Source organism: Physcomitrium patens, chromosome 14, assembly GCF_059467195.1.
Source record: "Physcomitrium patens ecotype Gransden chromosome 14, ASM5946719v1, whole genome shotgun sequence".
Lineage (NCBI taxonomy): Eukaryota > Viridiplantae > Streptophyta > Bryopsida > Funariales > Funariaceae > Physcomitrium > Physcomitrium patens.
The window spans coordinates 10,079,901-10,107,042 of NC_143423.1; the positions used below are offsets into that span (position 1 = coordinate 10,079,901).

The 27,142-nt window shown below is 32.5% G+C and overlaps 2 protein-coding genes across 8 annotated transcripts; one reads left to right on the forward strand and one right to left on the reverse strand.

Moving 5' to 3' along the window:
• Window positions 1-616: 616 nt before the first annotated feature.
• LOC112290939 (wall-associated receptor kinase-like 14) lies at window positions 617-5,454 on the reverse strand. 3 transcript variants are annotated; one of them, XM_024537792.3, is made up of 4 exons: window positions 3,808-5,454; window positions 3,122-3,223; window positions 1,751-2,869; window positions 617-864 (listed from the first exon to the last, which is right to left on the reverse strand). In XM_024537792.3, exons 1-4 carry the CDS (start codon window positions 4,433-4,435, stop codon window positions 848-850), a joined length of 1,866 nt encoding a protein of 621 aa, XP_024393560.1. In that variant the 5' UTR covers window positions 4,436-5,454; the 3' UTR covers window positions 617-847. The 3 variants fall into 3 exon arrangements, with proteins under 3 accessions (XP_024393560.1, XP_024393559.1, XP_024393558.1); XM_024537791.3 differs by having other exon boundaries at window positions 1,710-2,869; window positions 3,808-5,453; XM_024537790.3 differs by lacking the exon at window positions 617-864 and having other exon boundaries at window positions 1,206-2,869; window positions 3,808-5,453.
• A 13,607-nt stretch (window positions 5,455-19,061) lies between these two features.
• LOC112291936 (RPM1-interacting protein 4) lies at window positions 19,062-23,599 on the forward strand. 5 transcript variants are annotated; one of them, XM_090255853.1, is made up of 9 exons: window positions 19,359-19,488; window positions 19,995-20,082; window positions 20,460-20,515; window positions 20,654-20,840; window positions 20,951-21,085; window positions 21,658-21,923; window positions 22,062-22,289; window positions 22,531-22,581; window positions 22,914-23,599. In XM_090255853.1, exons 3-8 carry the CDS (start codon window positions 20,510-20,512, stop codon window positions 22,552-22,554), a joined length of 846 nt encoding a protein of 281 aa, XP_090111979.1. In that variant the 5' UTR covers window positions 19,359-19,488; window positions 19,995-20,082; window positions 20,460-20,509; the 3' UTR covers window positions 22,555-22,581; window positions 22,914-23,599. The 5 variants fall into 5 exon arrangements, with proteins under 5 accessions (XP_090111978.1, XP_090111981.1, XP_090111977.1 ...); XM_090255852.1 differs by lacking the exons at window positions 19,359-19,488; window positions 19,995-20,082 and adding an exon at window positions 19,062-19,204; XM_090255855.1 differs by lacking the exons at window positions 19,359-19,488; window positions 19,995-20,082 and adding an exon at window positions 19,068-19,204 and having other exon boundaries at window positions 20,682-20,840.
• Window positions 23,600-27,142: the final 3,543 nt, after the last annotated feature.

The window sequence follows — 27,142 nt, forward strand, 5'->3', positions numbered from 1 at the left end:
TTGGTTTAGAAGATTATCGATCGGAACTAATGCTTTTCATTTGGCATGTCGTCGGGATGTATAACGTCCTATGTGATACTTTTGTAGTGGTGTCCCTCATGAGCTTGATGTTGTCTGTGTAAATGGCCTTCAGTGCGTACTGTTTTGTTATGAATCTATCACTTGCCCTCGAAATTGCGTCATGTATGAATATTTTAAAATTGTTCATTAAAACGTCATATTTGAAAAGTACTTACTGAATTTTTAATCAAACCTTATTCCTGTAATGGGAAAGTGGCCTCTTTTGAACCTACAATGAGTATATGCGACAGTTACATCTCTTACTGTAACAAATAATGAAATCTTTCAGTGATGATAACTTCTCTTTGATATCAATCTTTTATACGATTTGTAAGCCAATTACACTTTCTTATTCTATGTTATCTCAATTTCATTTGAGTGAACGGTGCTGACAACCACTGTTTTTCAGTCTTTTTCTACTTCGCGAACCTTGCAGTTTAGTTTCTGCATCTACGCCCTGGTAATCTCCAAATTTGTTTTGTACTTATTTTTACAGCCGATTGCTCTTTCCTCTAATCAATTTTAACCGCATGCATTGACGTAGAAAAATGCAAACTTGAGCAAGTAGAGTATTTATTGTAGTAGAAAACCTCTCCAGTGGAGAGTCTCATGAGCTCTCAGGATAATGAAGATAACTTACTTTACAATTAGTGTATCAGAAGAATAGTCTCAGTCAACAAAATATAGCCTGATACCGATGAGATGCATCGCACACTGTCCAGCACTTTGGTGACATCTTCTTGTTGCCATCATATATCAGTTATGCAGCTCTGTAATTCCTCACATGCTATCGTCGTGTATCCTCTACAAAACCACCAGTTTGCAAACTGCAGTGTTAAGTGGCTGATGCAATGTCAGCGTCCTAGTACAATAATCTTTCCTGTGCCAATGCAGACTACACAAGTTACTCAGTTTCTCGAATCTTCCATCTATTACATCAAATAAATAAAATGTAAAACAGCCCTTTCGAATGTCCTCTCGCTTGGACTCTATGACAATCAAATTTGTTGATGTTTATTTGTGTACCCTCTTAGAACATCTGAACTTTACCAACGCAGGAGTAGTTAAAAACGTAAGAACACCAAGAGCGCTTCAATATCAGAAACAAAATATAGGCATTTAACAATCTTAGGCCCACAGGCTGGTAGTCAAGAACTACAGTGAATCTTTTAGTTGAAGGACAGTGAAACCATTTAACGAATCACAAAAGGGAAAATACCATAATGAGAAGATACAAAATTCTGTCTACTCAGACGAAGGACACCCATTAAAAATTTCGCCCAGGTTATGTCATACTACAGTGAAAAAAAATTTACGTTCTGAAATGACCTAGGGAAACCCAACCAGGTCTAAAAATGTAATGAGCTACGTGCACCGCGAAGGTTTTCCTAGATTTAAATCCCTGCTAACTGTTACAGTGATTACGCATGTTGATTTCTTATCTCTCTCCCTCTAGGTGCCCTGTAGAACTCTAGAAACGCACACGAAATTCAGGAGATGAATGCGTTCACGACGCTACAGCAAGTACACAAATTTAGGCAGCTCCTGTAGCAATGAGTAAAAACATTCTATTTACACACTTCATCACTGTAAATTTTTATCTAAACCATTTCTGCTACACTATCAGCAGGTGAGGTTGTGTTGCTCACCCACACATCTTGCACAGAGGTAGGGGATGCTGGGCACCCACCGTTTTTGTTTAGAAGAGGCTTTGCGGAGTCTTTGTTATCGAGGGAAGGCTCCATTCCTGAAGATCTTCTAAAACCAATAGCTTGTATTCGCAGTAAATCTGTTAGCACTTCTTTCATAGACGGTCGATCATCTTTCTCAGATGCTAGACAACGAAAAGCAAGCTCAGCAACTTGCTCAACCATAACTTGCGCCATAGGATAATCATAGAACAAAACAGTCAAGTCTGGATCCAGGATCTCGTGTAAACACCCGGATTGAATTTTAGCCACAGCTAGAGATGCTAGGTTGATTTCCTTGCGCTCCCGGGTCATATCCACCGCTTTCTTGGCAGTCACGAGCTCCATCAACACTACTCCAAAACTATAGACATCACTCTTGTCAGAAAGGACATAAGACTCGTGATAATCTGGGTCAAGATAACCAGGGGTACCTTGTGGTGCGGTGGAGATATGGGTATTTTCCGTGTTCACAACCAACCTCGAAAGACCAAAATCAGCAATTTTAGCCTTGAAGTCCTGATCAAGGAGGATATTAGTTGTCTTCACATCTCTATGAAAGATAGGCGGGTCTACTAAAAAGTGAAGATAAGCAAGTGCTTCTGCTGTCTGTACAGCAATCTCTAACCTTGTCTTCCAAGGTAACGGTGCCTTGCACCCGGCATGGAGATGGTTTGAAATTGACCCGTTTGGTACATACTCATAAACAAGAAGGGGCCGCTCCATACAACAACCAAGTAACTGAACCAAGTGCGGATGTCGCACTTTAGAGAGAACATCAACTTCATTGTGAAATTGTTGTATGCCTTGATTTCCACCTTGATTGAGCTTCTTCACAGCAACCAATCTTCCATCCGAGAGTTTTCCTTTATACACCGTCCCGAAACCTCCCCCTCCCAGTTCATGCTTCGTACTGAAACTTTGTGTGGCATGATCAAGCTCCTTGTAGGTAAAAAGTGTTGTGAGATGGCCTGAGCCACTCGATCGAATCTTAGCAAACTCTTTCTTGTCACCACCATCATACTTCATCAAATCACTCGGGCCGCGCCGTGACAGTCGGCAACAGTACAGTAGGGCGATTAGGAAGATTAAGACTGCTGCTGTAAACCCAGCAACAATACCTGCCAACCTCTCACCCAGTATGCATAGCTAGATGAGCAATGAAAACAAAGAAAATACTGCTCAGGAGCCATTTTGGCAATATAACAAACTGGCTCGAAATGAAGTGGAAAATTTAGACTGCTAAAAATCAACTCTACATGATAGCTTTGCTCGAGAGCCAATCCAAAGCCCCCAACAAGGCGTACCAAGTTTGCCAGCATTCAACATGGTTTAGGATGCTCCCAGAAGTTGAAAGTACGTTCAATACCCACCAAGGATGATATACAGGTTCCGTCTCATCATATCTGCTGAAGGTGTAGCTTCAGGTGATGCCGCTGGCTGTGGTGAAGGAGATGTATCGAGGGTTGATATATCTGCCAATCGCACACGAGAGCATCACAAATCAATTATTGATGCAATCAACGACACATTCTCAGAGGCGTGCAAATCTTACAGTCTCTGCGATAAAATAAGATTGAGCCACTAACACAGACTCCAGACTGAGTTCACGAACAGAACCTCAATCAGGATACCCCCCTACTGTTGTCCAAGCACCAATCAGGAGTCTAAAACAAAAATAAAAATTTTAAAACTTTTTTACAAAAAACGAAATAGGCAACAGAAAGCAATTCGCTGCACTGTAATAACAGTGATGATAACCACAGGAAGTTGAAACAAGACCAAACAGTCAATCTCCCAAGACCATGCTACCAATGTGGCACAAATTCCGCCTTGCTAGAGTATGGATCTAGGACTGCAGTCTGAGATCCATGACAAACTGAACACGTTCCGAAATGTGATCAACCTGAAAAAAGAAGCTATCACTTGCAGCAACTTTAAATGACTACAATTTTGAGTGCTGGTCATCAGTACATTCTATCAAAAACAATAATCCCGACAACAGAAAGCAATTCGTAAAAACAGAAAATTGAAAGAGCTTCTGATTTAATGAACGTACTTTTTACTTCGAATTGAAGCTCCACGGTAACAGTCTTGTTTTGACCGCTTAGGAGTTCGGTCGGGGCTCTCTCAAACAGGTGGCACTGATTGTAACGCGAATCGGCGAAATTCAGATACCTCATCGGGCAAGCCCACCGATTTGCACCTCCCTGGGAACTCACACCCGTACCATTGCGATTACAGATATCGTCGTAGTTAACAATCGTGTCTAGGGAGGTGCAGTCTTCTTGTATACGGACTCCGCAGTCCAGAAGTAGTGTGGTGGTATTTGTGATGGTCAGGGTTCCAAATATATTACTCGTAAAGTCAGAACATATTGCATTATTTCCATATGGTACTATTGAAAGAATCTGGTTCTTATAATCTATGTTCTGAACCTCGTACGTGAAAGTGGGAGAGGCGCTCAAGTTAAGGTATAACTTCCGATACAAGCACTGAAATCCGAGATCGGGGTACTCTGTAACACACTGTCCAAGGGCATAGTTTTGCAAGGAAAATGGGTACCTGACCTCCGTTTCGCCACATTTCGGTTTACAAGTATTATTTGGAGATGCCGCATGGCATACCCTGATCATAATATGCATGATGACTAAAGCACACGCGGACTTCACGGCAAACGTAGCCATTATGAATTATGTTAAACTTGCACTCTCCAGCCACGGCATGGGCTTCGTCCAACAAAAATACCGATGCTTCAAATAACACAGAAAAAAAAGCAACCTACTTTAATACTTCAAAACAAGTTCCTTATCCTACATACCGTAACGGCAGGCAATTCAGTCCTACACAATGTAATCCACTCACAATATCCCAAGACGTGGAAGATAAATCAACCTCAAGTTCATACTCTCGGTCATGCCTTGCAAGTGCACTGACCAAGGTTGGATATAGCCAACTACTTGAGGACTGACACAAACCAAAACGCGACCGCTCAAAGAACACAGTACTTAGAATTACACCGACGAATCAGATCACCAAAACAATTTCATGCGAAAGAAACTCCCACCCACCGCTACAGGCCCAGTAGCAAGCACTAGAAATATCGATAAAACCTCCACACAAGGAAGCACTTACAAACACCCACGCAGTGCAATAAACCCCAGAATAACCTTGAAGACAGGCGCAATCTCTACACCGCAGCACGGAAGCTACTTTCTACTACCTCTCACCTCAATCTTACAACCCACCTGGCCTTACCCTAGCACCACAACCTCCCCCCCTAAAGAACCAAAACAAAATGTCAAGCCTACGACGAATCCCTCAAAATTCACCACACCCTAAAAACCACGACCATCAGTGGATCCCCGCAATCGCACACTCGACTCCCCAAACGCAGTGCTAGTTTTCTTCTACCCAACAGTCCCCGTAGCAACCCTTTCTCGGACAAAAAAGTCGAACTTAGAGAATCACCGGACTCCCTGTGCGACACGGTTTTGCAGCGTTCAGAAACTCCGAGGAGACCGCACTCGAGGCTCATCCTCCAAGGGTGCTCCTAAACCTGGTCTTACAACCCCGTCGCACCCGTGCCGCGGTGTGTTCCGAGTGTGCAATCTATCCCTCACTATGGTGGTTCGGGGTCTCTCGCTCTTCTGCTTCCCCTTCCCTTCCTCTTACTCCAGAATCTGGCCATGGTGGACGGCACCCCCGTCCCGCAGTCTGAATCCATCCCGCGAGTTGTCGGCTAGTCAATGCTCTCCGCGCGACGGCGAAGCCGCCGTGAATCCGCGACTCGACGGATGAAGGCTCGGGTGCGGTTCGAGGATGAATTCCGGATGGAATTGTCACTGGTGACAATTTTGGAAATATCTGGAGGAGAAAAGACTTCGGCCTACCACTTTATTTGGACTATGCTTTTTTTATAATGCAACTTTTTATGGATGTTTTATTTATCATAAATTATACTGAAATATTTTTGTACATCTGAAAATATATAATCTAGCTAGATTGGATTGTATTTGCACATTCAAATGAAGACACTTAAATATTGTCTCCTACTAATACTATTATGTATTATATTAATGAAAAATTTCCATTGTCTTAAAATAATATTTTCACATTATTATGTAAAAATAGCCTTAAATAACATTTCAAAATATCTTTGTGTAATAAACTTGTTAAATAATTTAAAAATATAAAAAGGTGTAGAGAGATTTATATTATTTTGAAGAATACACAAGGTGGTTGTTTTTAAAAGAGATTTTTAAATTTTTATAAATATATATATATATATATATACATATGTTACCTTTTTTCTTCATTCTTTTGCTTTGAATATTCTACAAACATTTTTAAAAATAGAACCCAATCTAACATTGCAAATGAGTTTATAAAAACAAATATATCATTAGAATATCAAAAGTGTATAAATTGAAGCAACAACTTAATTTAAAAAAAAATGTAACCAAAGAATTATTTTATTATATAGAAGAGATATCCAATACTTCTATAAGTTTTAAACTAATAGTTAATAGATAGAAAATAAATTCTTATAAAGAGTATATAAAAACTATGTGTAAATAAATAAATAAAATCAATGGGACATTAAAAAAACAAAAACTTAAAGTCATAAGAATCAATTTAAACTCTTAAAAGAATACTACTAATAAAAAAATTATTTTTACTCCTTGAAAGACGGTTAAAATAAATTTTACAATTCTAAAAACATTCTTAAAATTTTATATCAATTACATTAATCTACAATTAGAAAAAACACACATGAATATGATTTGTGAGACTTAGAACATATTAAAATTTCCATCCATATTCACATAAGATATAGTTTCTTGATTTTAAAGTTGATAAAAATAAAACGAAAATGTTTGCTATTTCAAATTCAAACATCATTTTTAATACAAGTTATAAATTATACTTTGAAGTATTGAAATCAAATCTCTAATACTTTATTTTCATTTTATTTTTTTTGAAAATATCCATTTTTAATAAAAAAATATATATATAACACAATTTTACTAAATAAAAAATCAAATGAGAAAATTTTACTTTAAACTAGAATATGCTAAATCTTTAAATTATATTTGTTAGGTTTTTATATTTCTAAAATATATTCATTGTAGATATTAATATTTTATTTTTAATTTTTTAAATAGTGATCTTAAATAAATTATCTAAATATATATACCAATATTTTTAGTAAAAGAAAATTAACAAAATTAAAGTGTTCAATAACATTTTATTGTTCAAGATGGAATTATTATTACATTTATAGTTGAAGTTAATTCAACTAGCCTAAGCAGTCTTATAAATATTTTACAAGATACTTATACTTCATTTAAATTATAAGATAAATAATATGAACTTAGAAAATATTAAATAAAATAAGTTCTTTGTAGATAATTTTTAATCCAAAAATAAAAAGAAATGAAATTTTTTTATTTATTTATTTCTTTAACATTTGATTTAGTCAATTAATTCTTATTCTACAAGTTGGCTGTACTTATGTGATTTGAAAAATAATACATCTTTTTATTTTATAAGAATATTCACTTTATGTTGGACTATAATATTCAATTAATTATTAATTATTTTATATTTTATATTGTATTAGTCTAAATATGTTTAGTAACTTGTATTTGGCATATTAAAGCATTTTTTTGCAATTAATTGAGGATTTAAATCATGAAAAATATTTGCATAAGAGTGGCATAATTTACTTACTGTGAATAAATAATAATAAAAAATTTCGTTTTACAAAATTAAAAGTTACAATAAATATATTAATAGTTATACTTGTTTTTTGTTTTTTGTTTTTTGTTTTTGTTTTTTTTTTTTTTTTTTTTTTGCATTATCATGTTTAAAATTTAATATCTAATACATGCTACGGTACCAACTAACTGCTACTTAGCATACAAAAAATATACAGCACTTTAATTATTGAATAAGGTGTAGAACATGTTCAATGTTTATTACTAATTACAGAAAACCTGAACACACATTTAGTAGATTTTAGGGTTTTAAACTTAGGAGGATATTATGTTTAGATCGTAAGTGTAAAAACCTAATTATTATAGTTTTAAAATTTGTCTAAAAATATATACTTATATTTATATCATATTCAATTTTTTGTTACAAATAATTAATTATTTTTTATTATCAATACAAAAAATACTAATTAGAATTTCTTACAAAATAAATATCTTATAAAATTGAAGATGATAATTTTTTTAGCAAAAGATATCTTATTCCAAATAATTATATTGGACTTTAAGATTAAATAACTTAAATTATGCTTGTTATTTTTTTTCTATTGATTGTTTTATATAAATATATTATTTTAAAGGATAACAAAAAAGTCAATTATATTAATATTCATTCTCAAACAAATTTATACTTTTTATTTTATAACGTGATTATTTTTAATATATATATATACGAATTATAGCTTTATAGGTTATGTTTTTATTAATTGTCTATTTTTAATTAATTTTTTTTTTTTTTACAAATAGCAACATAAAACTATAAAAACTATCTATAAAAAAAATGCTTTGAGTTTTATAAAGATACCAATGAAAGTTGATTAATTAAAGTTGGTTTTGACAAACAATTATAGTTTTGAATTTATTTTGAATAGAATTAAAATTTATATTAGTTTTTTATATTTCTAATATAAATAAATAAATAACATTATAAAGATCATATTTAATGAATAATAGAAGTATATGCATGCATAATAAGATTGAAATTTTTTTATTTTTAAAAATTTCTTCTATATGTCTCAAAATAAGTTTTTTTTTATGATTTCTATTAAAATCGTTTTTAATTTTAATTTTATACACTTATCTTAAGTTTAAAGAATATTTTATATTTAAAAATTATTTATGCAATTATTTTAAAAATTACTTGATCAAAAAATATAATATATTATTTAATAAAATTGAATGATTCAAACAACAACTATGCCTTAATTGTCAAGGATAACAATTCAAAGAATACAAATAAATAAAGAAGATATATATCAAAGAGACATCACAAAAAAGAAATAAATAAGTATGCACACTAAAGAAGAAATTAGAATAGCTATTGCTAAAGTCTACAAAATTAAAGATTCTTGAAATTACACAAGAAGCACAAAACAAATTTTTAAGAGTAAGGAAGGCTTCATCTTGATTCTAAATATATTCTATCTAACTAAGAGCTATATGAAGACGTTTAATAAGACCTCAAATATATGTTTAGCTTGTAAGATAAGTTTGCAAATGTAGCTAAAATATCAATTTGTACTACAATTAGCCAACATGGTGGCTAAATTTTCAATCTACCAGTCACTTATTGATACTTAGAAAGTCAAATTTGTATCTATAAAGCTTTTCTATAAGATATAACTGAATTTATTTTTTTACTTTATTTCTATATAACTTTTTTAATTTAGATAATTTCTATTACATATATATATATATATATATATATATATATATATATTTGTGATATTTTTTTTAAGAACAAATTCTATGAGAAGCAGTGATCATATGGTGAAGTTTAAGATGAAATAAATTATATTTGTAATATACTCTAATTTATCTATATATATATATATATATATATATATTAAAAGATAGTCATAAAGTCAAATTTGTGATTTATTCTCATTTGTAAAAATACAATAGCTAAAGCAAAGTTTGAAGAATTTGTATATGTAATAATATCTTAGAAAAGTCAATGTAATTCAAAATTGTTATAAAAATAAAAACTATCTTCAGAACTTTAAATATTGCTTCAACTTCTTTGTTCTATTTAAGACTATTTTTACAAGTCAAAGGTACAAGTTGAGCTACAACTTGAAAAAAATTCTTGATAAAGTTTTAATAGTAATCAGAAAATTATCATAGACATATATATATTTACTCTAATAGTTATCAAAGTAATATGGATATTCTATAAAATATCATCATACAACTCTTAAATAGATAATATATATATATATATATATATATATATATATAGGTAAGTATGAAGCCTTCTTCATTCTTGTTAATTCTTTTTTAATTTTTAGATTAGTTTCAAAGGTCTTTAATTTTCTTATCTTTTAGCAATAGCCCTTCTTGTTTCTTTTTAATATACATATTCTTTATTTCTATTTCGTCATCTTTTTTTGAAAAAAGTCTCATTTATTTATTTTCCTTCATTAAGTTCTTGTCCTTGACAAATTGACAAAAATACACTTGCAATATTAGAGCTTTGTTTCTTCTTAATTAAAAGTATGTTATTATTATTATGTTTTTTTTTAATAAGACATTAGCATATTAGAAGTTATAGATTATCCTTTTTTTAACTAATATTGTTCTTAGAATTTCTTTTGTTCTCTAATTCTATCTTCTACTTATCTTAAGAGATAATAGACATCTTTTTTTCTATTTTATAATCATATAAGAGCTTGCTAAAATAAAGAGTGAAATAATAAGAGCAATTAAAGGAATTAATAATTCTTATGAATCAATTCAAATTACCACCATAAGGAGCAGTATGGTTGGTAGGTTGTGAAGATATAGAAATAATTGGAGCTGCTTCAATATCTATACTAAATCACACTACTCTTCCTATGGTAGAACACCATTCAAGCATTAGAAAATCAAAAATTATCGTACTCGAGAAGTTTTATAGCATAAGATTAAAATTTTAAAGATTCATCAATTAGCTATAATTGGTAATTTAACTTCAACTCCAAAACTATCCAACTCTATAATCACAAGTAAAATCTATTGATACATTTTTTAAAAATTCTCCATTATCATGGTTTTTATCTTTTTTGAACAATGTGATCTAGTATTGGATAATTTAAAGGCTTTTTTGAAAAAAATTAATCCATATAAAAAATACATAATTTAATTCATATTACAACAAAAAAGATCCATATTTTGTAATAAGATAATTAATTTCTTATATTATATACTTTATAATTTTAATAACTTGTAATTGATATTAAGTAAGATGATGTTACATTTATTAGTTAATTTCTTTATAGATTATAATATAAGATAAAAATTGATGCTTAAATTATCTAACCTTCAAATATTAAGTCAAGCAATTGACTTTGCTTTAAAATGTGACAATTGATTTTTTGATTTTAATCCAATAGTTACATATGTAGTTCTCAACATTATTTTAATTCAATAGCTACATCAACATCTTTTCAATACATATATTTGAAAATAGAGGATATGCAAATTGATGTAATATATTTCAAATCTTTTACTAATCAAGAAAAGACTCATTGTCATAAATAATGATTGTGCTAATATTATGGGGAACCTAAGTACACTCTTCAACCTTGTCCAAAGAAACAATACAACTACAAAATAAAGTATATGGTTGTTAAAGAAGATAATATGTTAAAAAATAATTTTATATAGCTACCATAAGAATCATGTGATTAAAATCTTATACAATATCTAATAAAGGTTCTATTTTCTTCTCAAAATCCTCTCCTTGTTTTACAAAAAATGTTAGTTTAGGATCTAAACTTCATAAAGCCTCAGCCTTGCTAGATTCAAAATCTTAACTTCTTTTTTAGATGAAAATTTTGTTAAAAGATATAACACGCATTTAATGAAGTAAATTAAATATATTCATATAGAAGTCATATGTAGTTGTTTGTTATCTTTTAAAGATGTTATTTATAAATTTTTTTTATAAACATAGTAATTAATAGTTATAGGAATTTTGTAATATTTAATATTATTAAATCTTCTTCTAATCTAATTATTTTATGTTAATCATAGATAAAAAAATATAATCCTCAAATAAATTAAATTTCTTATAGTCTTAGTTTTTTAGAAAGTATAATTAAGAGTGTTGTTAATCAAATAGAAAGTTACAAGCCTAGTACAACCAAATCCATATTTGTAGATGCAAGAACTTTCTTGCATGTTATAAAAGAATAATCATCTTGTATTATTTATACCACACCTGCTTTTAATGGTAGAAAGACTTCAAATAGTATTTCATGACAATATCAAGATTTTAAAGATATTTTCAAGAAAAAAATATAAATACTCTTATAAAACATTGTTTCAATAATTAATTGATCGAATTTCAAGAAGGAAAATTGCTATTTGAACCAATCTAAAGTTTATCACAAAATGAATTGGCTAAACTTAAAAAATATATTGAAGAAAATTTGGCTAAGAATTTCATATGCCATTTCAAATCTCTAACAAGAGCTTCAATCTTATTTTTTAAGAGAAAAGATGGATCATTTTATATATATATATGTGTTAATTATTAAAGATTCAATAAGATCACTATTAAGAATACCATTATTGAAGATTCAATAAGATCACCTTTTAGCTTTGATATCTTAACTTCTTGATCAATTAAATCAAACTAAGATCTATATAAAATAGATATACAAGAAAAATACAATCTTGTATTTATTAAAGAAAGAAATGAATAGAAGACTACATTTTGAATCAAGTATAGAGACTTTGAATATAATGTCATATTTTTTAGACTTATAAATAACCAATAAATTTTCAATATCTAATAAATGATATTTTTTAAGAATTTTTAGAAAATTTTATTATTTATTTTTTAGAAATTTTTAAAATTTTATTCTAAAAATATAGAAGAATATGAACTTCATGTTTGTCATGTATTAAAAAAATAGAAAGATATAGGGCTTTGGACCTAGATAGAAAATTAAATATCTCATACTACTCAAATTAACTTTCTAGGATATACATGCAAAATATTATATATATAAGGCATCTAATCTTCTTCTTTCTTATTCTTCATTTACTATCAAGAAAAAAAAAATTCCATCTTTTGATATTATTTTTTGGTAATAATATTTTTTAATAATAAATTATATATATATATATATATATATATTTATATTAAAATTAATTCAATAATAAATGTATACACTCTTCTTTTAAATTACTTCCATTTGAATTTGAATTCAAATTTTCTAATAAAGCATTTTGATGATTTTTTAAATTTAAATCACATCAAAAAAAATAAATAATTATTATAGGAAAAATAAAATAAAAATTAGGCCTTTTAATTGTAAGTAAAAAAGAATATAAAGATTAAATTTAAATAATATTTATGAAAAAATAAATAAGTCAATGAACATTATTTCAAAAGTTACATATATTTCTAAAATAAATGCAATCATGTTATGTTTTTTCATGCCATTGCATAGATTTTATTATTGAATGGCATATAATTTTATAATAAAATGTATAGTTAATCAATATTAATTTCATAACAATAGTGAGTATTCAACACAAAAACAAATGGCCTACATTCTATATTCGATGATATTATATATATATATATATATAGATATTTATTTACTTATATGTCTTATATATTCTAACTACATACTATATATATTTATCTATTTACTTCTAATTTTTGATCCTTATCCATTATTTAACTTTTGATAATCTATATGTCAAAAAAATAAAATAAAATAAGAAATAAAATCCCTAGCTTTGACAAAGAATTATCAAAAATTGCTTCAATTAAATAAAATAAAGAAGATAATGTCTTTATCTTGGTAGTAAATTTTTCTATTATGTTGCAAGAATATCATCACTAATATCAGAGATGAATACGTAATATTCTAAATTTTCTTAATTTTCAAATTATATTAATGATATATTATAAAGTAATGTAAAATAATGTTGTTAGTTTTAACCTACACACAATGTAGCTATTTGCACCTAGCAGCATATGAAATCCAAGACTTTCTTAATATAAAAGAAAAAAATATGTACTCATTTAAATGATAGCAACAAGAATTCAAATTGGATTGAGTAGGTATACAAACTAGAATAACAATTACATAAAATAAAAATTCAAAAAACTATACTAAAATTGAGATGGTAGTTGGTAGGAATCATTACCATAGATTTTTCATCAATATCAATATTCAAAACATTGCTTACTAATCAATTAGCTCTAAAAAGATTTAAAATCTTTTACAAAATGTTCAAATTAAAACTATATTATCAAGTTCTTTCAATAAAATTTTGTAGTAAAAATATTTTTGATGGACAAACAAAGATTTTATAGAAAGTGGTATTTTTAGCCTTCAAATTATTATTGAAACTTATAATCTTTTATGTTCAAGTGAATATAATAGAACAATAATTAAAATCAATATCTTTGATATAATATAATATTCACATATATTACATGTATCAATATAATATTACTATTATCAACGTGAATTTTCAAATACAAATAAAATCATAGAAAACAAAATATCATTAATTAATCACCAATTTGTTCAATTATCATCTATGTAAGTACTAATTATGTACTAACACCCATATTATTTTAAAAAAACTATATTAATTTGTTCAAATCTTTAAAAAAAAAAAAAAAAAAAAAAAACTAAGATGAAAAAGAAGTTATTTAATTATAATCTAGACATGAGAAAAGAAAATAACCAAAATCTCTTATCAACAACAAATTTCTAGCTTATCTCCTACTGACACAATTATACTAAGCCAAAGTAGAGTCAAAGTGACCATATAAGTGCAAGTAGAGGCTTAAATTTGGCATGTATTCATACATGATCAAGAATTCTTAGCTTATATCTTTTATATGAAAAATCTTAAAAGGCATTATAATGGAAAATTGTGACTATTTTGCACTTGATAATTGTAACTAATCCACTCTTGATAATTGTTACTATTTTTCTTTAGATGAAGTAACTATGTGTCCCTTAAGGTGTATTTTACACATTGTCCTTATTAACAATTTGTACATTGTCATGATATAGCATGGCTAATAAATAATAGAATAAAGAAAATATTATATTATAAAAAAATTATTTCAAAATATTATAGAAAATTATCTTAGAAATATAGATAATAGTCAAAAGGCAATAAAATTAAAAATAAAAATGCTGCTTTTTTACAAAGTGGACTTCTATTCACTTAGTAAGGCCATAAATAAAGAATATATGCATATGTACAAGAAATTTAGAAGTTGATTTTAGCAAAAACTACTTCAAGAAAATAAGAATTGATATCCAAAAGAACTAGTTGTCAACCAGAGTCAAAATCAAACCTTGAGATACAAAACCACATATCTATAGCAATTTCAAGGTTTTTTTTACAAATCAAAGAAAAATATTTGAAAAAAGACTTTATAGGATTTTTTTAAGTATTTATTTCAGGAAATTTGAATTTTTGATAATTTTGTAAGAGCTTTGCAAATTTAGGATTATTTTTGGTGAATCTAATTTTAAGAAATAAAAAAAAGGTTTATTTGAAAGAATTTTTTGAATTTGATAGCACATCTATAGGTGAAAATTTGTGAATTTGTGATTATAGTTGTTTTGATTGTGTGATGTAAATTTGAGCATGATCAAATGGTTAGATTAAAGGTTATTGAAGTTTAAGTAGGTTAAAGTTTCAAAAATAGGATTTTGAAGGTCATTAGAGATTTCAAAGATCTTAAGCAATTTATTAATTTGATTGAAGTGAAATTTATGTATATAGGTAGTAGACTTGATTTCCAATATATAAGTGAGTTTTGAGAAGTATTTTATAGTAGAATAAAGAAATTTTCATTCAAAGAGATCAATATCAAGATTGGAAAAAGTTGCCGATCAATACCATAGTAGATTTTAAGATTTATCTTTTATTTGATAAGTTTAATCTTTTTAAAAATATTTTTATTTCTTGCCAGCTTAGTTTTTGGGAGGAATAAAAAATTTGAGTTGAAATCAATAATTGGATTATTAATTATAGAGGTTTCAATTTGCCATAGGATTTGATTAGGATTTTGTCAAGAATTTGTTCAGGATTTAATTAGGATTTGCATAAAATTTGATTAAGATTTGTTTAGAACTTGATTAGGATTCATCTAAGATTTTTTTAGGATTTTTTAAAGATTTGATTAGGATTTTTCTAGGATTTGTCTAAAGTTTGATTAAAATTTAATTAGGATTTAATTAGGATTTATTTATATTTATTTATAATTTATTTAAAATTTTAATTAGACTTGATCAATGTTTTTTTTTGTTTTTTAAGCTTTAATTAAAATTTATATAAGATTCTATTAAAGTTGTTAAGATTTATTGTTGTAATTTTTTTTTAACCTTCCACAATCAAGTACATGGCACATTCTCAAGTGCGACTTTACATAATATGACAATGTATTGCTTTCAATACTTGTTATGTTGCTCAATTGAAACCAACCATTAAACTTGCATTCTAATAAGAATTTTTTATATATAAAATATTTTTATACCTCCAACCTATACCAAAGAGAAAATATTTATAATATCACTTTTTTATTCTTCTTATTGTCAAGGATGGATTTCTTTGCAGTTTAATTCATGCAATGCCTATTTCTTCATGTATTAATGGTTTTTCTTTAGTACATTAACAATACCTAAGAAATCAATAGTATTATAATCTTTTGATGAAAATCCAAATCTTATATTACAACAAACACCATTGTTTCTTTGTATTCCTTACACACAACAACCTCAATAAATTACAATTTATTTAATTGATAAAACATTTTAGGAGCATGAAAATCTCATCTTACATCAAGCACATATTAAAAAAAAGCAAGCCAAAATATCTGCTCATATTATAACTACAACATAGTTTAGTTATATTGCAGCACACATTTTTAAGTCTAAGTACAAGCATGGCTATGAACCTATACAACCCATGATTGACGAAGTCTTTGCATGTGACACATTGGAATTTTGCAATATTATGTGAAGGCTTTCTATATTCAATATTCTTTTATAGGTTTGAGATAATTTGTTCATATTGATAATTTGCTAGTAACTCTGATTCAAACAAAAAGTTTGTCTCTAAGTGCTTCCTTCAAAGTACATAAAGTCACATGCTTAGATTATCTAGTAAGGCCAAAATACTTGACATACAACTAAAACAATTATGGCAAGAAAGACACACATACAATCATAGTTACTTTAGAAAAAAGTTCATAATGCAGAACAATAGTTTATACTCAAAACCTCAAATAGCATTAAGAGCTCTAGAAGAATGTTCTTGAATATACATCACTTAATATCGACTATTCCAATGAATGCAATTTAATTTGATATATTCTTCTAAAAAAGTTGAAATTCACTTTTAAGCATATGTTAAGTCAAACTTTAGTATTGATCAAAATATAAAATCATATTTTACAAATAACATGAGATCTAATATAAATCAATCTAAAATACAATAAGAAATAACCTTAAGTATGCACTTAAATCACCACCTAAACTTCTACACCAAAAATTGTGGCATTTAGATATTGAAGCTCACTTTAGTACATTTAGGAATTGATGATCATTGCAATAATGAACTAAAAGAGATTAATATTGGATTATCTTTGTAAATGGTTTTATGAAAAAAAATGGACTTTTTAGTAATATGACTATATCAACTAGTATAACTAATTTGAATATTATATAAATTTATAATAGCATACACATATAAATCTAATGTAATTACCAACTTATAATGATTCTTAAAAAATATAATAAAAGAACATTGTTACAAACTTGTAGATTGCACTTTTCTAATATAATAAAATCAATACATATAAAACAAAACAAAAAAAAAACAAAAATAAATCCAAAAAAATAAAAATAAAAATACAACAACCAAAATACAAGAGAATTCAAACAAATTAATATTTAAAAAGCATCAACTAGTTGATTTCATTGTACTACTACTCTGCAATAAAACCAAAATACTACAAACTAAAGCAATGAACACATATCAAAGTAAAAATTAAGATTAAAATTAAAAAAAGATCATACAAATAATGATTAGATGAGTAGAAATTAAAAATAAACCATGATGATGACTAAATGGCCAAATGCAATGGTAAGAAGGTTATCATGAGATTTCTATATAGTATTGAAAAAAACTAAAGAATCCACAACTGTATCAATCTCGAAGAGAATGCATAGGCCACCAAAGCTACCTTGAGGTTGTTCAAGCTTTTTAAGGTCTTCTATTGCTGAAGACATGAGATTTTAAAAAGCTATATAATGAATAGAAGAAAAAGAATACAACAATTTGTAAAAAATATAAAGCAGAAGTACTCACTTTTGTAGGGGTATCAGGTATAGTAGCCTTCTTAACAAAACCTATTAAGGTCATATCAAACTATTAAACATGTGCTTGCAATCTAGCACAAAAAGATGGCTGCAACATCAAATGCACCAAAAACAAAAGATATCAAGCAATATACAAAAATAATATTGTGAATTAATAAATAGATTTAAAATAATAAATTAAATACATCCAATCTTTAGTAGGTGTTAGTAGAGTCTGCCATTGAATACAACATAAGTCATAATGGCAAGTACAACATGTACTACTTGGGTTGCAATTCTAGTCAACTAAGAATTTAAGGTCCTAACAATTGTATTCCAACAATTTAGTTCCAACAACTATGATCTTATAAATACTTAGTTTCCAATAACTTTGTGTTTTCTTAATTCAACTTGTTTTCTTCACAAAGCCAATTAGAATGCATATTTGTCTCTTTATCTTATATCTAAGTTGTTTTATTTTTTTTTATGAATATAAAGGAATGTTAAATCAACCTAAACTTTTACTAAATTGATCCACATGTTTAAACCATCATTATACCCTTTCAATCCTATCCTCATTCCTAGCCATTCTTCCATTTCCAACCATTGTCCCCATTCCCAACATTTCCAATCCCTCATTCTTGTCTCTAGTAATGGTTGGGAACAAGAAACAGTTGAAAATAGGGATGCAATGATAGTTAAGATAGAGTGGGTTGCTTTAATAAAAATTTGGGTTGCTTTATCATTCCCATATATATATATATATATATATATATATTCAAATTTTTATTTTAACATATTCAAACTAAATTAACAATAAATGGCTACTGATTTTTTAGTTCCAATCTTATACTCATATCAAATCCAAAGGTAATCATATCAACTCTAAAGGTCATTTCTTTTTTGTTAGATGAATATCACTAACAAAAAAAAACTGAAATTTTTCATAAAGAGGTATATTTGGTGAAAATTGGCGATTTCACGTTTGATTGTAAAGGCCATCAGCATGTGTTCTACAACGAACGTGTTTCCACAGTGATGACGTGGCGATGGAAAGTGGTACGACGACGAAACGGATGACGAGGATGAAGAAGTACGTCGGCACTGGCGGACGTCGTCCCGACGTGACGCGCGTTCGTTTGTTCGTCGTCGTTGGGTGAAGAACCGAGTGTGAGAGCGTGAGAGAGGAGTTTGGTTGGTTGGTTGGTTGGTTCCCTTCCGAAGGTGGCGGGGGCTAACCCAGAGTTTCTGGAGCAGCAGCGCTGGCGCCATCGCTGGAGCTTTCCCTTCCCTTCCCCCCTCCCTTCGGCGTTGCGAAGGTGCAGCTGCCTTTTGCCAGGTAACGAGGTCCTACATTCCTCCCTCCTCCTCCTTTGCCTCCTCCTCTGCCTCCACTGCTACTACTACAAGGCTACGTCCCGTCTGCACATCTGCTTTCCCGCACCTCTCTCCCCCTCTCCTGCTCTCTCTTTCCCCCTCCGTCTTCTTCTGTTTCCAGATCTCGCTCTCTCTCTCTCTCTCTCTCTCTCTCTCATTCGAGCCTTGTTCCCGAGAAACGGCGTCTCGAATACGCAGTGCACAGGGACTGACGCTGAGGTTGAGTGGTCGCTTGACTTGATCCAGGTGATTTTAGTGCTCCCGACGTGGGATTTTCTCAGTCATTCCTTTAGCTCCTTGTCCTCGCTGTGTTGAGTTGTGGAGTAAAGGAGCGTGTTTTTGGATGTTGGTGATGACAATGGTGTGGTTTGGGACGTGTTGTGCGGACATGCTAAGTGGAAATTCTAGCGTTGGGACGAGATCTGAGGCTGTGGATCTTGAGGTCGACGAGAGCGGGTGTTGGGTTCACTATGGTTCCTTTCAGTGTGGGGTGTTATAGTTGGAATGACTGGCGTGGTCTGTCTTGTTGTTGGGTTTTGAGTACAGTTGTGGGTGGTCAGTCCTGTATGTCCGTCTAGATCTTTCTGTTGCAAGCGCAAGCAATGATGCCTTTAGTTTGTGGGAAATGCCGTTCGAGGAGGCTCGCTTTTCAACAATGTGTAAAAATGGATCGGGAGCTGGGCACTTATTTATACTTTAGCAGGGGTTTTCCGTCTAGTGTAATCAACTTTGCTAGTTTTTGTGATATTCAGTGACGAACTATACGGTAATTGATCAACTTTGAATCTAAAACTTAAACTTCACGAATACCGAAGACAAGTTTCGTGAAGATCGTGTGAGGTACTGTGGCTCCGATTACACTCAGAGCTGACCAATTTGCGTGTATGGCCACTTAATTGCTGCGAGAATCCTGTTGATGGTGTCTTGTTGAAAGTTCTGATTAGATATGAGCTGGAGCCTTTGAGTGAAAGAAAACACCATTTCTTTTTAGTGTTTTTTCGTATATTTGAGGGCAGTGACTGGACCATTAGTGAGAAAACAAGAATAATGGAGTCATTCCTAGTACATGCAGTATTAGAGAGTTTCATTTATGGAGCAAGAGTTCTCTTGCTGCATTTTCCTCGTAAGAGCTACTTTGTTGAACGGTCGTAAGTCGTGGTGTGTTATTCGACCTAATCATTCAGTAGTTGAGTTATTCCGCATCTTGCTCTATGCAGGGAGGTGGGAGAGAGAGGGATCTTGCGCAATAAACTGATATAATCTTCTCATGGCGGTGAGTTATGCATGCCTTGTTGGCAGTCCTGTATTTTGCGTATCTAAGTTTTGAAAGAGTTTTGCACTCTTTTCTCAAATTGCTTCAGAGTGTTCACTGGGTTTCTGGTCTCACGCATTTTATCTGACTTTGGTGCAGCGTCCCAATGTTCCAAAATTTGGTGCAGGGACCGGTGCAGCTTACACTGCAGTATTCGATCAAGCTCGCACGGGAAAGAATGGGAAGCCTATCAATCCCAATGATCCAGCGGAAAATGTTGGATTATACGGTTATATGCCCCCGCTTCCTTCTCAGCGAAATAGTGAACGTCCTCCTCGTGGTCATGGTAATGTCCTCATCAACTCATCGAAGATACAAAATGCTGATTGAATTCCTTTATTTTTTTGCTCCTTTGTAAGTTTTCCTCTAACTTTAGTCATACTTTTGATCGAATAGATGAGAATCGTCCACGACATGAAAGGCGCTCCAGCCGTGAAGATTTAGATGTGCGCCGATCGAACGACCCTCCGAGTCGTCAACCACCATATCCTGGTCAAGCACCTGCCCGCAAACCTCCTGGTGGAGTTGGCGGTAAGCCTTTTACATTTTCCTCAGTGATTTTCTTTCAACACCGAGGCTATCCTTTTTAGAGTGCGAGTGTTAAGATTGTATTACCTCAATATCATTTTGTTCTCTCTGCCTGCGATGCCGTTCTCCACTGGAGGCGCTATGTGTTGTTAAAGTACTCGTTTTAGTGGGGTACTGGGAGATTTGCCTGGACCTTAAGGTGATGTCGAGCCTGTATTGAGAGGTTTAAAATAACTATAGACGAAAACAATTCGACATTTGGAGATGTCTAGTGTCCACATTGCAAGTATCTAGATTATAGACTACTATGTGATTCATTGAAACCAGATGTCTTAAGTACTTTCGCATCTCAGTTAGGAAATTCTTCTCAGTTAAATTTTATGCAATCGTTCATCTCGAGGATTGTCCACTCTCGTATAAATGCATTATATGCACGAGAAGTAAATTTTAGTCATGCATGGTACTGAAAGAGTTATATATTGTATTCAGAAGTAGAATGTCGAGGATTGTGGTGTTATTTTTGGCCATTCTATTTTTACTATCCTACTCCTCATTCTTCTATGTTGTAGTTGCAGCTCGTGGAGGAGCTGAAGGTCCCCCGACGCGTCCTGATAGGGATGGTTCAAACCATACTGATCGAGATGGCTCCAGTCATCATACTGACCGCTCACCTGCACATCCTCATGCAAATAGGGTGGGTGCACGCGAAAATCGACGCGGAGCTGCCTCACCCACTTGGGAGCGAAGAGGTCGACAGCCTTCTGGAGGGGATGAAGGTTCTTTGTTAGGTTCAGGTGCTCCCAAGCCTCGTATGAGGCCAGCCGGACCACGTGAGGAGCCGGTAAGAGGTTGCCCTTGGTAGAAGTACGTCGTCAAAATCTGGACAAATGACTGCTATATTATCAAATTTTTGTTACCGAGACATATCTTCACATTTGTAGTAAATCACTTATGCGTTGGACTTTGAGTGCGTGGGTAGCCAACCAAAGGGGGAGCATTGCCGGCATTCGGAGCTTGGGATGTGAAAGATCCAAATGCTGGAGATGGTTTCACCATGATCTTTCAGAAGCTTTCGAATGAGAAGAAAGAGGGTGGCCCGGTGCATATTCCGAAGTTGAATACCGAGCAGCTGTCTTCTCATGAGAAGAGCTATGACAAGCACAATCAGTCTAATGGATCGAGAGACAAAAAGCAAAGCAGTCAACCGGTAAGTATGGGTATCTGTTTTAAATGTTCGATCAGTTGTCATCGAGTAATCCACAAAACCACATTGCTGTTTATGTGAAGGGCTTTGCACTTTGTCCACTTTACTGTTACATTCGTGCCATAAATCTTGACTGTATTTGCTGGCAGGTTCTGTTGGAGAATAATGCAGTGGTCAGGGCTTGTCTTGAATCGTGCTTGAACTTGTATTCTTTTTAAGTTTCTTTTGGGACTTGTAAGTGCAGGACTGCGGCTGCATCATTTTGTGAACTGATAACAGCGATCAATTTCTAAACGTGAGTACTTAATCCTTGTCGCAGAATATTCACAAGAATCCGTCAAATATTTCCTCCAGAGTTTTATAGCTCTTATTCAAACTCCTCTATTTTTATTTAGCTTGTGCTCTTAGGACAGTAAACCGTTATTCGAGGTCTAGTTACATGTCGACGTTGTAGACCACATCTTCCATGTGTCAACTTCTGTACTCGGCTACAGGTGCACTAAATATACCCTGGGTACAGGTCTGTGGTTCACTCGTTTTGCGGTTGTGGTGTGCATTCGTACTTTCGACTCCATTGAAAGGAAATGTTAGTCCTGACTGTCGACACGGCCGTTTTTTGGTTTGCAGAAAGTGACCCTGCTAATGTGACTTTGAAGCTGAGCATGACTGATTATTCGTGGGTGAAGCTGTTGGCGCACCCACATTCATGACGGGAAGGTTGCACCTTATTTTGTTTGGGTACCTTATTGTCACTTGTACCGACTGTCTTCTGTGCGGTTTATTCTGCCTTGAGTGGGGGTAGTTTCTTCACGTGCTATGAACGCAGGCATCAAGTACCTCCAAAACGCAGTCAGCCGTTATCTCGACCAGTGATTATTTTTCTGGATGTTTCTTGATCCGATCCCTTGGTGGAGCTTTGAGAGGATTCTCAAGATTAAATTTCTGAGACACGGTGTTTTTATCTGTTAATATATCTGCGAGGGCGAACGAGCTGTGCTCCACTGCTTACTACAGCTAGACTTGCAGGACCATACTTGTCATCTCCGTCCATAGTTTGCTTTAAACTGTCTAGTCAACTCTTCTGGGAAAAGGCAGTCTTTGATGCAACCAAGTCTACCTCGAAGATAGTTTCATGTAGTGGAGGTCCCTTTCGTTTGGAAGGCGTAGGCCTGGGGATGTGAAATGTTTGTGACTTTAGTGTGTGCCATTTCCTGTTGGCATAGAGAAAATATCAAAACTCTAATCCAATGGATAAAATCTGCTATTTTGCAACATGATAAACTGATTCGAAGAGCTTTACGATTTATGTTCCAGATCTTCTCTTCTCTAGCAAAATTCTTCTGTAATCAGTGGACCTGTGATTGTTATTGTTTACTTGACATGGGCAACTTGTGGTTTACTTGTTTCTGCATTATTTCTATTGTTATGACATAATGGAGCTGTATCACGTAGTTGTCGCAAGCATGGTTGGGTTTTCTTGTATTATGAGGGAAAATGTGGTTCTATTCTCAAGAGATAAACAGTGATTGATTTGCGAAGGGGAAGGCTCTCACAACCTGTCTCGGGTCTGTAAACGTGCGAGTAGGCATCACCGATGGAAAGATAGAGAATCATTCCGAAATGTAAAAGCATTGGATTAGAACACAGTGTAGCATTCAGCTTGACATTTGGGTTAACTCTGTCAACCTTCTAATGGGAAGAAATAAGCGAGATTTGAACTTTACATAATGTATTTTTAATAGTTAGCATCAATTTCATTGAACATGTCTATGAAACAACATACACATCAAGAAGTGATTGATGATGGATACAAGAAGAATCATAATACTAATAAAAGACTTAAAACAAGAGTGCGTGAAATTACCAGGATAAACTATGAGATAGATGGAAACAATATATCACCACTTTTAATTTTTTATGAATTTAATCAAACATTTAGTGAGTTATTGCAACTGATTTCATCATATTTCAACTAAATAGTTACATAAATCATCTTTTATAGAAAACAATGTCAATTTTCATGTTTTTTTGTCTTGACATTTCTTATGTTTATAACTCTAATTATGAAACACCATATCCTTAAGGGCATAACACTATATTTATATTTGATTATTTATTTCTATATGTGTCATTCATACTATTGTAGATATAGTCTCATTTGTATTGTGCCCATACTTTAAATGATTTACATTCTTGCTAATGAATCCAAAGATGAGGATTTATGATTATCATAAACAATGATTTCAATTATAAATTATATCTTCATTCTTTGATAACAATAATGTCAATTCATTTAATTTTGTGGTCCTTGAAAACATAACTACATCCAAAGATTTTCAAATATTCTCTGTGGCAAATAAATGTGACAATGTTAAAATTTAAACCAAAATATTTTTTTAAAATTTAGTTTTTAAAAACCATCTATTAATAATTTTTATATTCCCAAAATTTAAAAATACAAACAATTATGTTAGTAAACTATTCATTCATTTCTGGTGTGGATTCATGCAAAAGTAACGATTATTCTCACAATACAGACTTACAAGAATGGCCATGGTTTGATATATGAGGCAAACCAGGTTCTGTAGATTTCACCGAATTAAGTGCACTAAAAAAACCAAATTAAATTAAATGGAGCGTAGTGAATAACGACAATTAACTAAAACTCCACGAACAGGAAAGAGAATACTGCTACAGACCCGGTATGGGTTTCACCCCGGATGAATTATCTTTCATCCGTTAATAAGGATGAGAAATATGCAATTGTCATCCAATTTCCAGGGCAGGATGCCTATGGCCGCGAGCCGCGGTCACGACAAAGACGCGATGGGGCTGCGTGCGGCGGACCAGGCGTCGTAGTCGTCGATGATGCCCTGAAGGACCGCGGCCTCCATGGCGCCGAGGATGCAGTCCACCACTTCGTTGCCCACGCTCGTCACTAACCCCTCCAGGATCAGCGACAGCGGCGGAGGGAGATTCACAGCCACGCCCAGGTTAACCCATCCTTTGAAGTCCCATTCATCGGAGATGGTGCTGGGAGGGAACACTCGCAACTCACCGTGGAGAGAGAGCCTGAGGTCTAGGTTGCGGAACTGATCCGGAAGGCCGGTGACGTCGAGGATTACCTTGTTGGAGTCGATGATGAGGACACCGTTGTCATGCACTACTCTGCTAGACGTGAAAAGACAAGATAAGCGTTGGGAGAATCGGGCAGGGTAGTGAGAGTTGGGTGAGTGATAGAGGAGGTAAGAGAGGGGTAGAGCCCGCTGGGGGGCGTTAGGCAGCGAGCCAGCTTAGAGGTAGGACGGACCTGACATAGGTATATGGTGTGGCGGAGAAATTGAAGAAGGTGATTTTGAGAAGAAGGGCTTGCCATCCTAAATTGCCCAGGTACTTGATCCGGGCTGAATCCAAGAAAGTCATTTTGACCATCCTCTTGGTTTCCTTGAAGTACTCTCCTAGTAGCAGCAGTTGCTTCTCTTTGAAGGATATGGACACCCTATGAAGAACACAAGTAGTATTGGAGGATCAAGGTATTTTTTCACTTTCATTCATGATTATTGAAAAAAGATTTGGATCTACATTCTTAAAGCCAAGAGTGAATGCTTTTGGAGCTTTAAAGAGTTTAAAGCACTTGTTGAGAAACAAAGTGAATGTAAGAGCAAGGTGCTGTGTACGGATGGTGAGTACATGTCTAAGTAATTTGATGTTTATTTGAAGAATGAAGGAATTGCTAGACAAACTACAACTCCATATACTCCACAACAAAATGGTGTTGCTGAAAGGGCAAATGGAACCATTGTAGAGATGGCAAGGAGCATGCTTCATGTACAAAACCTTAGCTATGAGTTTTGGATGGAAGTTGTGGTGAATATAGTGTATACAAGAAATAGGTGTCCAATAAGTGCTCTTGCATCAATGACACCACAAGAAACTTGGAGTGGAAGACAACCTTGTATTTCCTATGTGAGGACCTTTGGTTGCATTGCATATGCAAAAACACGAGATTGTATAAGGTCCAAACTTGATGTAAAAGTACAAAGTGTGTGTTTCTTGGTTATTGTGAAGGTACTAAGGCATATAGGCTAATGTGCTTGAGGTGTTTGAGGTTCTAGGTGGTAACTAGGTTAAGAAGAATTTAAGATTTAGTTGGATGTAGCTAAGAAGGATGAAAATGACTATAAATAAACACTCTAATTATAAGTAAAGAATTAAGAGTGTTGGAAGTGAGAGTCATCTTAGTCCACACTTCTATTGGGTACAACATTGTTGATGCTAAGTGTTGTGACTTCTATTTTTTTTTTTTTTTTTTTCAATAAAAAACACAAAAAAAATAGCCCACTATTGTGATTACTATTCAATAATTCACATGCTTGTGTGGCTTTATCAATCAAATTTTATCAATGAAACTTGTTGCTTGTCAAAAACTATTCCTTACAATGGATGGCAATCTTGGAGTGATCTTGTTTTGAGGAATTAGGTAAGGTAGCCCACCATGGAGATTGAACACAGATCAAAGAAGCATTGATATTTTTTTGCAGCATTGCAATATATAGGAGTGGAAAAGAATTCAAACCGAATTTCAAGATGAAGACACACTCAAAATCTAAAGTTCAGCTCAGAAACCCACTGAACTGGACGCTACTACCTTCCGAATCACATCCTGAGTTTCTCAAAATTGGAGAATGCCACTAGCAACAGTTGACCAGCAAGCTTACCAGTGCCGTGGATTTCGTAGTCGTGCTCGAGTCAGCTTTGTTTTCTCATGCAGAAGCAAGCTGTTTTTTTTAGCAGCGCAGTCAATGCCTCCAAATACGAGAGCAATGATCCTTACGAGCTTGCCGAGAACAGCAAGA

Excerpts from the sequence above, each read along its gene's own strand:
- LOC112291936 (XM_090255852.1), top strand. Across the intron at positions 21,086-21,657 it reads ACCTCCTGGTGGAGTTGGCG|CTCGTGGAGGAGCTGAAGGT; the intron begins GTAAGCCTTTTA and ends TTGTAGTTGCAG. Across the intron at positions 22,290-22,530 it reads AAAAGCAAAGCAGTCAACCG|GACTGCGGCTGCATCATTTT; the intron begins GTAAGTATGGGT and ends TTGTAAGTGCAG.
- LOC112290939 (XM_024537790.3), bottom strand. The coding sequence starts at position 4,435 with ATGGCTACGTTTGCCGTGAAGTCCGCGTGTGCTTTAGTCATCATGCAT. Across the intron at positions 3,224-3,807 it reads GCTTCAATTCGAAGTAAAAA|ATATATCAACCCTCGATACA; the intron begins GTACGTTCATTA and ends TGCGATTGGCAG. Across the intron at positions 2,870-3,121 it reads GAACCTGTATATCATCCTTG|GTATTGTTGCTGGGTTTACA; the intron begins GTGGGTATTGAA and ends AGAGGTTGGCAG.